Source organism: Drosophila montana, unplaced genomic scaffold (genome assembly GCF_035044405.1).
Source record: "Drosophila montana isolate Dmon_TW-CO22-7 unplaced genomic scaffold, ASM3504440v1 contig_1505_1, whole genome shotgun sequence".
NCBI lineage: Eukaryota > Metazoa > Arthropoda > Insecta > Diptera > Drosophilidae > Drosophila > Drosophila montana.
Window position 1 is genome coordinate 323,430 of NW_026996452.1, and position 13,530 is coordinate 336,959.

General features: G+C 43.0%; 2 protein-coding genes across 2 annotated transcripts in view; both read right to left on the reverse strand.

Annotated features, from left to right (window-relative positions):
• The window catches only part of LOC135435439 (uncharacterized), a 37,305-nt gene extending 28,699 nt beyond the window's left edge, over positions 1–8,606 (reverse strand). The window contains exon 1 of the mRNA XM_064692498.1: positions 8,053–8,606. The gene's annotated coding sequence lies outside the window, so the exon portion shown is untranslated. The remainder of the gene's footprint in view (positions 1–8,052) is intronic.
• A 267-nt stretch (positions 8,607–8,873) lies between these two features.
• On the reverse strand, positions 8,874–12,414 carry Gnf1 (germ line transcription factor 1). Its single transcript, XM_064691501.1, has 3 exons — positions 12,288–12,414; positions 10,778–12,225; positions 8,874–10,629 (listed from the first exon to the last, which is right to left on the reverse strand). The coding sequence occupies exons 1-3, from the start codon at positions 12,294–12,296 to the stop codon at positions 9,030–9,032; spliced, it is 3,057 nt and encodes a 1,018-aa protein (XP_064547571.1). The 5' UTR covers positions 12,297–12,414; the 3' UTR covers positions 8,874–9,029.
• Positions 12,415–13,530: the final 1,116 nt, after the last annotated feature.

Consider the following 13,530-nt stretch of genomic DNA (forward strand, 5'->3'; position numbering starts at 1 on the left):
ATATAAAGAGAAGAATCCGAGTCTATGCTCATATGTTCTTGATAAAGTTTCCAATAATCTTCTGATTCATTCGATTTCCATTAAATCGATAGATATCGACTTGAGTCCAGCGTGTTTTGAGCATATCCCTGAGATCTTATAGCTTCAGCTACCAAGTTTGATTTCTAGATATATTTTCTGTTATTTTTAAAGATCGAATAAGCACTGCGGCTACTTAAGCTGCAGCATGCACTACTCGAGCTTTTATAGAAGAGTATTTTTAGGGCAGCTCGCAACTGGTTACAGGGTATCTTCTCGCTGGGCAGTTTCGACTAGAGCACTCTTGTTAATTTTCTGTGTGCGGCCCACAATATAATTGGCGCCGAACTTCTTCTAGCCGCCTTCATGTAGGTTGGCCTCAGACAATGACGCTGCCATAACCTCCACTCCAGCTTTAAGTTTTCGGTTTTCGCTTTAAGCGCTCAACTTTCCGGTTTCGCGTGGGCGCCCCACGTGGGCTGTCCATTTGATACCAGCACCCTCTTTCTCTCTCACTCTCTCGGGTTCTCCCTGTTGTTCCGGCTTTACAATATTTTGCTTTTAAGCGACCAACATTTTTCATTTTTACTTTGTGTACCGCCGTTTTTTCCATTTTTCTGGGTCGCCTGCGATAAGCTTATTTATTTTCACAGGTGCTTTTACTTTTAATTTTCACTCCATTTTCTCTCTCTCTCGCAATCAATTTTCATTGGAGCTGTTGCGTGTCGTTCATGCCTTTTTGAATGTTAAAAATTGTTTGTGACAGACAATTTTATTGGGTCATTGTTTGGGCGCTTGGGTTTTTATGTGTTTTTAATTATTTACTGTCAAAATTGTGGAAGTGAGCGGAAAAGTAGAGAGGAAACGACGAACATGACCAACCAAAGCATGCCGATAAGTTCGCCCACTCTTGAACTTATCTATTGTGTCGACTTTTATATTGCTCACTGGGTCACAAATATGTGTGAGTTCCCTGGGTCGTGGGCGCGGAACCGCCCACTTTTTTTGTTGTATGGCATTTATAGCTTAAGCTAATAACAACATTTATGTAAACTTTCATTTACATAAATCAAAAAGATCCTGAGTTTAGTGCCTTTAAAGTATACTTAAATATGTGTGAGTTCCCTGTGTTGTAGGCGTGAAACCGCCCACTTTTGGTTTATGAAGTTTATAGCTAAAGATACCAGAAACATATAGGTAAAATTTCGTTTAGATAACTTGAAAAGATCCTGATAATTTTGATTACTTTTAAAACGATAAAAAGAAGGCTCATAGAAGGCAGCTGCCCTTTTCAGCTCATTCTTGAGTCTTTTTACTCGTAGCGAACCCATAAAACTTAATTAAGTAACCGTAAATTTACATCACCTGACAGCATGTAAAAGCAATAAAGTTTTGATGTGCGGCGACGAGTGCAAACTTTTACGCAAAATGCAAAAAGCTAATTGGGTCACAATAAAGATAAAGACGGGGCATAGAAACTTTTTTTCTGCAGGAAAGTTGTCAACTCTTTGATTAAAAGACCAAGTATAAAGCTGCTGCTGCTGCAGGCAACATGATTGCCTATTTAGCTGCAGTTGTAGTTGGGCTGGCACGCAAAATATGCCGCCACATATGGCCACAGCTGACGCTGCTGACATAGTTGGGCAGCCAGTTGACAGCTCCAAACGTGGCCAGTTGGATTCTTCGCTGTTGCTTCGATAGCGGTACTTTAACCCATTTTAGTGTATGTGGCCAACGGATGCGGTTCCAGAGATGAGCTCTTGTCTCCAAGCTACAAAATCAGCGAGGCATCATTAAGTTTTGCAGGCCATTAAAATGATTTTTATTGCCAAAGATTAACAGGCCAACGCTAAATTGAAAACCCTCCTTTCATTTAACTGTCTTTCTGTGGAGGCGGAAACGTAAGCGTCTTTTTTGTCTAATTTAATTTTTATTGCTGTTTTCTTTGTGAAGACATTCAAATTGCTACTGGATTTGAACTGGCGACCTTCCAACTGTAAGTTCGACGCTTAGACTTCTAAGCCACGCAGGCGAATGACGTCACGTTTGCCAAGCACATTTATATGTGTTGTTGTTGATGTTATTCATACAAACTTTGAACAATACTTTTTTCATCTGGAATTGGAATTTTTGATTTTTGATAACCAATCAGTCACCCGGTACAAACTCTTGTGTATTTACAGATTGAAACCCAATAAGCTTTACTAACTTTCATAACAAATGATCTAATACAAAGCGAATAAATTACATCTATATGCATCAGATTATTTTATATAAGCGCTGCTGGATTGTATTTCACATTATATCACGTTGTTTGCGCTCCATTTTTAATGAAATTCGTATTGATTTGATTGTTTGTGTTGTTGTTGATGCTATTCTTATTGAATTGATTTCGCATTTTGTATGGACACAAAATAATTTAACGAATGGCAAATACAACGGCGACAGCTACAAATAGAGAGATACTCTCGAGAACTTGGCTGGAACTTGTTGTCGTCCAGCAAAAAACGAGTTAAGCGAACAGATGAAATGGGTCAACAAAGCAGCACAGAAACTCAGCTCAACAAATAAAGCTACTAAAGCCAGGGATAGAAATATATAAGCGAGAATCTTATAAATAAATACATATACATATATATACATGTAAATACACACTATTCCGAGTTTGACTAAGCGCTTAAAATTTGAACTTAATTTTAAAATAGTTTTTGAAATAGGAATTTTTTGGTCAGACAAAGAAATCTTCACTTTGGTCAAATTAAAACTAATTTCATTATGATTTCTTTGTGTGTTTATCTATATCTATGACTAAATTCAAAGTACAAGTTTTAATCGGCACGCGACTTGCAAACAAGTTTTATTTGTTGTTATTTTTTCAGGCGGCTTTGATCGATAAACGATTTCCATATCCGTTTTCATAAACATAAATTTACTAACTGCGCGCTGAGCCCTCGGCCTGCATACAAATTGAGCTCAACTTAAGTGTGTGCCTGACCATCAGATACTTGAGCACTTGTATCTTGTATCTGACGGGTGTGGGGGTAAGTGTGTGTGCGTATCTGCAACCCTTTGAGCGTGCTTGTTGAAATGTCAGTCAAGTTGCATGCAGCAAGGTTGTCACAGCACTTGAGCTTCCCTCCTTTCTCTCGTTCTCTCTATCTATCTCTGTCTTCATAAGATATTAGATAGTTTTGTAGCTGCGACAAATTGCAGTCATTTGTTATAAATTATATGCCACAGAGAGGCCTCTTGATACACTCAACTGACAGTTAATATCTAATCAATGCGCCCACTTGCTTTGGAATGCCTCCTCCCCCCTTTAGAGTGCTTCGAAAACTTGAAGCTGGCAGCTTGTATCTGTATCTATACGTTTGTATCTGTATCTGTGTATCTGCATAGGTTTTCTACGCTTGCTGTTGGGTCTCTGCCTGTTTGCCGCTTGTCACTGTCTACAGAAATGCTTTGACAATACTAATTGATTTCCACATCTGGTGTGTATTTTCAATTGCGGTTTGTTGACGGAACGTTTCAAGTGCGTTGGCTTTCGCATTGTATTTATGAGTTTCAGTTTGAGTTTGAGTTTTTCTGCCGATTTCTTTTGTATTCGTGGTTTGTGCTGCATATTAACAAACCATTCTCCATATGACTGACGTCTTGAGGAAATTATTTTTAGAGTTTTTGCTAGAGTGCTTAAGTTTCAAGCATTAATATCTCGGGATCTTTGTTAAAATATTTATTGCTAATATTGTTTATGTAACACACATACAACAAAGTTTTTCGATAAATAAACACAAATGGGCGGTTCCGCCCAACAGACATAGGAAACCTAAATAAAGCCTTTATCTCGTGAAATCATCTTGGTACTTTCCTTATTAAAGTTTTCCACCCCGCCCTTAACCTCTTTCTGTTAATTTAGACAATCTTTAGCTATTATCCTAGCTTGTGTCTCAATGCATCTGAATTAAAATAAACTCGAAACGCCAAAATCCATGATGAATCACTTCAATTTTTGGTATACTATGTAAAACACGAAGAAGCAGCGGCTGACGAGCAACCGAAAAGACAACTCACTAAAGCAATCGCTGATGGATGTCTGCGTAGGCAGCTAAAAATCCATGCAGTAGCATCAACTCATCCCAACCCAACCCATTCCATTCCATTGCATCCGTAGCCACATGGCAACGCGCGTCTTTTTACATCGTACTTGATTTTAAAAATAACATGCAAGGCAAACCAAATTACGATATACGATGGTATACGTATATATAAAAGGATGCACTACGTAGGCCCACCTCTCGCTCTCTCTGTCTCTCTGTCAGTCAGGCAGTTGTTGTTGCTACGTCGCGAGTACATTTCAAAGTCAAACTCAGCCAAGTCGGTTCGTCTTTGTGCAGTTCATTAAAATATGTATTTAACAAGAAATAACAAATACCGAAGCCTAAATACACTTCTATATATAAAGTCACATACAAAATTTCAATTTCCGACTGATATTTTCTTTAGAATAGCTATATGAAGAAGCAGTTCGATATTGATGAGATTCTGATTTAGGGTCTCTTATAGCCTGATTCCACTATGCTCAAAATATGTTACATTTACAAACTTCACATTCTGCGATATATTTGCATAACATCGACACGAAATTCAATAAATCATCGCAAAAAAGCCGAATTACTCGAGGCAAATGTGAAAAATGTTGTTTCTTATGAGAAAACGTACAGGCAACATATTTCGTTCTCTGTGATATATTTCGATTCGTGAGAATTTAAGCTTTGTTTTTCAACAAATAAACGTAATCAAGCCAATTTTATCCTAAAATCTTAAAAACCTACTACCTATACTACTTAGGAGTATATATACTTTTAGGATAGCAGATGCGTTCCACATTGCCTGACAAAATGAATATAACTCTTTGATAGAGTATTTTAAAAACGGCAGCCCGAACAACCAGGAACAGTACCAAACAGTTGCACTTTTATATACACATACATACGTATATGTATATATATATGTATCTCGCATTTGTTTATCGTTGTTACATGTTCCCCTCACACCGCAGACAGACTCTTGCTTTATGATCAGCTCCGTGTGTGTATTCCAGCCGCATAAAAACTCTTGCCACATGTGGCAAAAATGTAGTTGTCTGTCAGCATAGTTTTCTTCTTTCTCTCATCCGATTTTAATTGCATTTGCTGCCGCCGGCGGCATGCCCCTAACGGCACCCACATAGAATGCAGTTTTACCAGTCAATCCTTCTTATGGAGAACCATAACCATCATTAATGACAAGTCTTGAGGAACTTGTCGCCAGCTCATCATCGAACTGGTCTCTGACAACGTTCGCAGACGTGAAATGGGTTAAAGAACCGCTAGAGAAACCACTTTTCCGCTTGAGGCAGCTAAACAAAAGCTGTCTGGGATAATCAAGGAAGTTTGTAACGCGTTCAATAAAAAGATTTTCCTACTAGTTTTTAGCTTGATGCCAAAATATGGAACTGAATGTCTTAGGTCAGTAATTCAAAATCGATATTTATAATCAAAGCAACGGGAATTAGAGTGAAAAGAAGTCTCTTAGAATTGTCACCGAAGTAACCAACAGCATGAAAAGCAAAATCGGGCATTTGAGCCCAACAACCAAGTCTCGCTCCGAAACAAGGTCCTTATCTATAAGGTAATCCTAGCCCCTGCGTGGCGATAGGGGCTCCAGGTTTATGACATAGCAGCAAAAACTCATCTAAACAAACTTCGCATCATTCTAGCCAAGACCTTGTGAAAAATGTCTGGAGCCGAATGGTATATTCGCACCCGGGACATCGCGAAGGACCTTAATGTTCCAATAATAGGTGTCGTTGTCAACGCACAAATAGCGAGCTACCTGATTAAGCTCCGCAACCACCCCAACGTCCTGGCAAGGAACCTGCTAAGGAGGCAAAGAAAAAGGAGGCTTAACCTACAGACCTAGTCGATCGACGCCTTTATTGTAGCATGCAGACAACAACAAAATAGTCTAGTCCAAACAAAATAAACGTATACATAAACCAACAACTAACTGTAATTATCTAAACTAAGCTACCTTAAACCACCTACCTTAAATTACGAGCTTAACAATTCTTTTTTTAACTGATAAGCATTGAGATACTTTGAGATACAGCTTCAATAGGAATCATCTGCGGGAAATAGAGACGTTTGTCTATCAAGATGTCTTAGCCAAACTCAACAATTACAATTTTCTTCCAGCGAAATCTTACCAACATTCGACTACTATATCATGATGATTTTTGTAAGAAAATCCCCTTTGTGGCTATATAGAAAACAAGCTTTGTGCCTGCAAGAGTATTTCATCTTCGGCACTGCGAAGATACGTACTATACATAAATGTTTTTTTTATACCCTTGCAGAGGGTATAATAATTTTGTATAGCGTAGTATAAAGTTATGCATCAAATATATGTATTCTTGATCAGTATCAAAAGCCGAGTCGATATAGACATGACCGTCTGTCCGTCTATCTGTTTCTATGCAAACTAGTTTCTCAGTTTCAAAGCTATCGTCATAAAGTTTGCATACGTCCCTCTTTCTGTTGCGCACAGTACGTATGTCGGAACCGGCTGGATCGGACCACTATATTAAATAGCTGCCATAGGTCGAAAAGTAGGTACTTGTATGAAAAACCTTTTGTTTTTCAAGATATCAACCATACTTGGCATTAACTATTTTCCCTGTGCTTCTTAGATACGAGAAAAGCATTATGAAAATGCTCAGTCTGCAAGGGTATTAAATCTTCGGCGTGCCGAAGATAACCCTTCATTCTCATTTTTACTTTGTCTTTACATATTAATTGCCGTTCGTCTCAAATTAAACTTCATTAAATTCAGCCTAAGGCGTAGAATGGGACAATCACACACACACATACACAGCTAAAACGCTGCTGATGATGTCAGCACTTGCGCTTGAAAGGGCGGCGATACCAAAAAAAAAAGAGAAAAAACCTAAAAAAAGTAAAACCCCACTCGCAAAAATCAAGAGCTCCACGAACAACTGTTATTTTGAACAAGTTGCTGCTTCTTCTTCTGCTGGCCTCCGCCTTGGCAAGTGAGTTGTCGCGCTTATCTCTAGCCTACTCCCTCAGTCACACAGACACACACACAATCATACACACACACCTACACATACACATACGCATACAGGCAGACTTAAGCTGATAACGAACTGCGTGTGTAAATAGACAGCAGCAAGCACAACAACAAAAATGTTTATCTATATTTCAACGTGTGTTGTTCTTGCTATCAGCTGCCTTTAACTAATAAACGAAGCAGCTGTACACGAAAAGCCGCTAAACAAACATATCAATTGCTTAAATGTGTTTGTGTGTGTGTGTTATCGAGCTGAACATGTTTTTTTTATTTTTGTTAATTATGCAAATGCAAAAGTGCGAGTGGTGCAAAAAAAAATCGTCCAGAAACAGCTGCAAGTCCGAGCAGAGCTGTGCCTACCGCTAGAGAGCGCGCGACTGAGGCTTTGCAGTCGTGCGTTTTATTTGATTGGCGTGACAAAAGCTCAGCCGCACGAAATGAAAGCGAAAATTTATTGAAAAATCAACAGTCTAACAGGCTGGATATGAGTACAAGAGTGAGTGAGTGGTGAGAGGTTGGCACAGAGAGCGTGCGAACCTGACAAAAAGAGAGAGAGCGCAGCGTGGGAGCAACAAATGCAATGACCTGAATTTAAAGGGCGCTAGCAAGTGCGTGTGTGTGTTTGGGTGAAAAGGTAAACATATAGGCCAAAAAAATAATTGAGAGGTGCAGGCAAATATAACAAATAAATCAAGGCGCGGCAGGCGGTGACAATTGTTTACAGTTATTCAGGCATGCCTTAACAGTTGTATTGTTGTAGGCTGGTGCGCATGCATGGGTAACTGTATTGTGTATACATATACGCAACGTCCTTGCGCCTAACACAATAGCAAATGAGCGGATTGGGGGGAGAGGAGTGCTCGCAGCGCCACCCAGTTAGCTGTTGTCAAAGTCTACACTTGCCTTTGTGTGCGTGCGCGCGTATGCGTGTGCCTGTCCGTGTGATGCTGTACGCCTTTCTCTGTGTGCGTGTGTGTGTTCTGGAATTTTTGCGTGCTTATTGAATTTTCAGCGTTTACAACGACACAAATGAGTTTCGCCAATGAACAGAGCACGCTTTGAACTTTTTTTGTTTAAATTAATTGAATTTATGGCACTCTATTAAATTTACACTGTCAGTTACGTTATTTTTCATGCGCTGCTGCTGCGCCCTTTACACATACATACACACAAGCGCGACACTTACACACAGACACGGAATTTTTCACTGGTGCAAAAATCGGTTAACCAAGTAAACATCTAAAACGAAAATTTAATGGCAAATAAATACTTATAATACTGCACGCACATGTTAATTTTTCCTGGTCAAATTGTATTGTCAGAGCTGCACATTTTGTTAACAGTTATTTTTTGTATTTTTGTCAATAGCCCGTTGAAAATTAAAATTGCATTTTTTTAATGAAATTTTTGCGCGGTGCATGGAAATTTGTCCGAACCGTTCACGACAACGCCATTTTTACTTCTGACAGCTGTTCGAGTTTAGTGGTGTGATATGTGTACATTAATATCGGTAGCTAAGTGTTGCCAAATATCGATAGGCTGTGCTATTGTCACTTTAAAAGAAGCAGTCACTGCACAGAAATCGGTATCGATACTATGCCATGTCGTTATAATGAAAAAATTTAAATCGATTTAATTTTAAGGCGCGTATTTTTAAATTTACTTTTTCCCCCGTCACAGCTTATCGTTGTTTTTACAACTTATCAATACCAAAACGAAGCCAGTTTTAGTCGATTTTTTCATTTTAATGCCCGTTCTTATTTAAATATAATTTTTTCTTTCTGTAACATACGAATTTGGGCGTTAAAAAAATAAATGTAAACAATAAATCGCATGCATTAATGGCTGCTTAAATAACTAATAGTTTGCGAAACAACTCTTCATTTCTTGGCCTTGGCCCTGGGCTTGGCTGGAGCTTTAGCACTTGGCTTCTTGGCGGCGGCTGCCGGTTTCTTTTTGGCCTTGATTAGCCCATCCAGCTCCAATTTGTCCTGGTCCTCCTCATCGCTGGAGGCTGCCATCTGAGCGCCCTCCCCTTCCTCCTCACCAAGCAGTAGACCGGCCTCCTCCTCCTCGCCGGCAACCTCAGCGCGCTTCTTCTTGACGTTGGCCTGCGCGGAATAGGAATAGGCCATCACCTCCTTGTTGTAGGCACGCGTCAGCGCTGCCTTGACACGCCCATCCACGGCATCCATGGGCGACTTTTTGCCTGGCCAGGTGGTCAGCTCCATCAGCGATTCCAAATCCTCGCGCAGCAAATGATAATCCTTCATGACCTGCAGCGCAGCAGGCACGCCCTCCTGCGCCAGCGGACGCACAATATTGGCCAGCAGGTGAGGCGCATATTCCAAACGCACCGACAGCCTGGAGCCCGAGGTGCAGACGCGTGTGTGATCGTGCAGCTCCTGGGCCAGGCGAGAGCGTTTGTTGCTGCGCGAATTCTTGCCCAGCCAGCCGGGAAAGTTGATCTGGCCCGTAAAATGGCCACACATGTACTCCCCGGGCAGCAGGGAGCTAAAAACAGCCTGCGTGGGCAGCAGACTCCACGCGGAGTTGGCGCGTATGCGCTTATCCACCATATCGCCCAGACTGAGAGCATCCGCAGCGGCTGCCACCTTGGACAACACCTCATTCCGATTGCCCTGCGGCAGCACCTGCAGATAATTTTGCTGCACGAAGAGCGGAGCCATGCTGTAGTCGTGGAAGAACAAGTCACACTTGTCATAGATGCTCATGTGCTTGTGCTCGTCGGCGGTGAAGACCTTGCGCACCACCTCCCACGGGCCCAGCTTAAGATCCTTGGCGGCCACTTGTTGGTTCGTCGTGGCTTGCGGCAGCTGTTCGCCAGCGCTGAGGAGCGCAATGTGATTTATGGTCTGGCGTATATCGTTATTGGTTGCGGCTATGATCTCCTCCAGCTTAGCGGGCGGTATCTTTAGCTTCTCCTTGAAGCATATGCTCATGATGCGCCCCTTGATCTGTTCGGCGCGCGGTCGCTGGAAGCGCAAATCATAGCAGTAGTTGACCAGGGATCGTATCTTGGGATGATTGCGATCGTTGCACATGCTTATAATTGGCACCGAGCTGTCTTTGATCAAAGCTATTAGCTCCTGCATGCCGCCGCGATCCTCATTGCCCGCCATGCCGTCCACCTCGTCCATGATCAACACGTGCTTCTTGGACACCGCCTGCGACTGGCCGTGCACATAGCCGGCGAGCGACTTGTTGCCCAGCAGGCTGGACACCTCCTCCTTGAGCAGACGCTTGCTGCGCGTATCCGAGGCATTGAACTCGACCGCATCGAAGCCCAGCTCCTGGCAGACGAGCGTCGCTGTCGTCGTCTTGCCTATGCCCGGCGGGCCCGACAGCAGCGCCGCCTTGAAGAAGCTGCCATCGTCATTCTTGGCCCAGGGATTTGGACGCTGCGGTTTTGTTTTGCCATCGTGATTTACATACCACTTGCTCAGCCAGTTCATCAGCCTGTGGAGAGCGAGATTAAGAAATTAGATTGTCAATCAATTAGTAAGTCCGACAATTGGTCGGGCTATCAATCAGTTCGACTTTCAATCAGTCTTTCAGTCAGTTTGTCTATCGCTCAATCAGTCAATTCTGTATATCGACTACTCACTTGTTGACATTGCTGCCCGGTCCGGCCTGGCCGACAATCTCTTTGATGGAGCTGGGCTTGTATTTGTCCACCCAGGCCATGTTGCTGCTGATATCCTCCTCTGTCTTGGCTGCATCCACATTGTTGTTGGGCTCCTTTTTAACCTTGGGACTAACCCTTGGGTCCGGCTTCACCTTTAAGGCGTTGCTGTTTTGCTCCCGTTTGGAGCTGCTGCTGCTGCTCTTTACATGCTCCTGCTCCTGCTTTGTCTTCGAGCTGCTGCTGCTGCTGCTCTGCTCCTCCTGCTCATGCTTAATCTTTGTGTTGCTCTTCTCCTCATTGTTCTTCATTATTTTCGAGCCGCTGCTCTTCTCCTCCTGCTCATGCTTAATCTTTGTGTTGCTCTTCTCCTCATTCTCCTTCTTTATTTTCGAGCCGCTACTCTGCTTTTCCTCGGGCTCCTTAATCTTCGAGCTGCTGCTCTTCTTCTCCTCGTGCTCTTTCTTAATCTTCGAGCTGCTGCCCTTCTCCTTCTCCTGCTTCACCTTGGGACTCAGCTCCACTTTAACGCTCGGCTTCTCGCCTGATCTCTCCCTTATCAAATCGAAGAGCCCATCCTCGCTGACGATGGTCACATTGTGCTCCTCGGCTTGGGCCAGTTTCTTGGGTCCCGCCTCCTCGCCCACAACCAAATAGTTGAGCTTCTTGCCCACCACAGTCATGACACGGCCACCGAATTCCTTAATAACCGAGGCAGCCTCATCCCGCTCCATGGACTCCAATATGCCCGTGACCAGAAATGTTAAGCCCTTCAGACAGTCGGGCGCACCTTTGGGTATCTCTTTGCTGCCCGGATTCAGGCAGCTGCTGCGATTCTTGTACTTCTGATAGAGCAAGGCGGACATGCGCTTGCGCTCGTGCCGCTCCTCATCGGACAGCACGCTGCTCTCCAGATCCGCATGTTTCTCCTGCTTGACACGCGGCGTCGTTGCCTTGGCTTTCTTGGGCGTCGCCTCTGGCGTTGGCTTCGGGCTGCTGGCCTTGGCGCGCTTGCGACTGGGCGTTACAGCGGGCGGCTGCGGCGGCGTCTGTTCATCGAGATCCACCTCCATGAGACTGCGATCGATGGCCTCGTCCTCCATTTCCAGGACACTGCGCTCCTTCTGCTTGGGCGCCTCCACGCGCTTGGTTTCGCCGCCAAACAGCTCTGAGGGATTCACCTTTTTCAGCTGCTGCTTGGGCGCCTCTTTCAGCTTTGAGAGCGTGGGCTTCTTGGAGTGCCCATTCTCTAGCGCCCGGCGCGTTTTCTTTAACTCCTTACCGTGCTTGCTCAGCTGCGGACTGGCGGGCACCTCGTCCTCATCGCTGGATATGGCGAGCGCCTTGCGTTTGCGGGGCGCCGGCGAAGGCGTCGCATCCTCGTCGCTTGTCTTCTTGCCGGGCAGCCGCTTGAAGAACGAGTCTATGCCCTGTTTGTAACAGCAATTACATGCATATAAAATCAATTTTTGTTATAAATACTTCAACTTACTCGCTGCATTTTTCAACACAATTCCGCATCAATGTTAAAACAGCAAAAAGGCGCACAATAAAAAAATCGATAGTTTTTTGGCATTTATTTTGTTTGAGTGTGACCGTTGGCAGTCATTGCAGTCGGCCAACAGCTGTGGCGACCATAGTTGCCACATGTGTTAAAAACGTACCAAAACGGACTATAATAGTACTTTTTGCACCATGTGTTACAAATGTACCTGACAGGAAACTTTAATGGTACTACTGCCACTTGCTGTGTACATGTACCTAATTAACTCATGGTTTACTCACGTTTGCATATATATTTTTAACCATTGAATATGTTTCTATATTACTGAAAATATCGCGGGCAGCAAGTGGATGTACGTTTGAAAAATGGCAAATATTTGTAGTAATTTCTAGTACATTTCAATGTACTCAATTGGCAGCCGTTCTTGTGGCCCGCTCCAATGGGCAAAGCCAACCAAAGCGCTCAGCTTGTGTCAGGGAGCTAGTTTCAGATTTAAATTTAATTTATGCAAACGATAAATTTTAAACTGCCCAAAATCAATTTGCGACAACAAATTAGTTTTAAACTGACCAAGCGGCTTAAGTTTGCATTGATTTAACATGTTATTTGACACATGCTCCATCAATCTTGCGCTAATGCCAACTAATCAAGCCGAATCACATTATCAACGTCACCCTCAAACACTTATTACTTAGGACTTATGAGGCCGCACAAGCTGTTTAGTTGCATTTACAAGGCATTAGAAATTTGCCACCCCACACACAGCCCCGAGTTGGATAACTGTCGCACAGTTCGCTCGCGCGCTGATTATACGCACAATTAAGGGTTGTGGACAGGCGCCATTGCCCTGTTGCCACATCCACCCACCCGGCGACCGCACGCGGACCGCTTTTGTGCGGCTTGCGGCCTGTTGCACGTGCGAACACTAACAACAACAAGAACGCTGTCTAAATGTTACCCTTGGGGCCAACAGTGAACGATGATCGTTACTTAAACTTGATTTTTGATTAAATTGAATATAAACAAGGGGAAAATCTTCAACTTAACATTTCCCGGGTCAATTACACATAAATATGCAATGATACACATGTATAATGCTGTTTTTACAATAAAGTGTGACATTTTTAAGCTACAAGACAATTAACGGGGTTTAATTTAAATTTGTGATATTTACAACAGTGCTGCCAGCTTGTTTGTTATTCATAGCATTTAGCTTTTGCAAGTATATAAA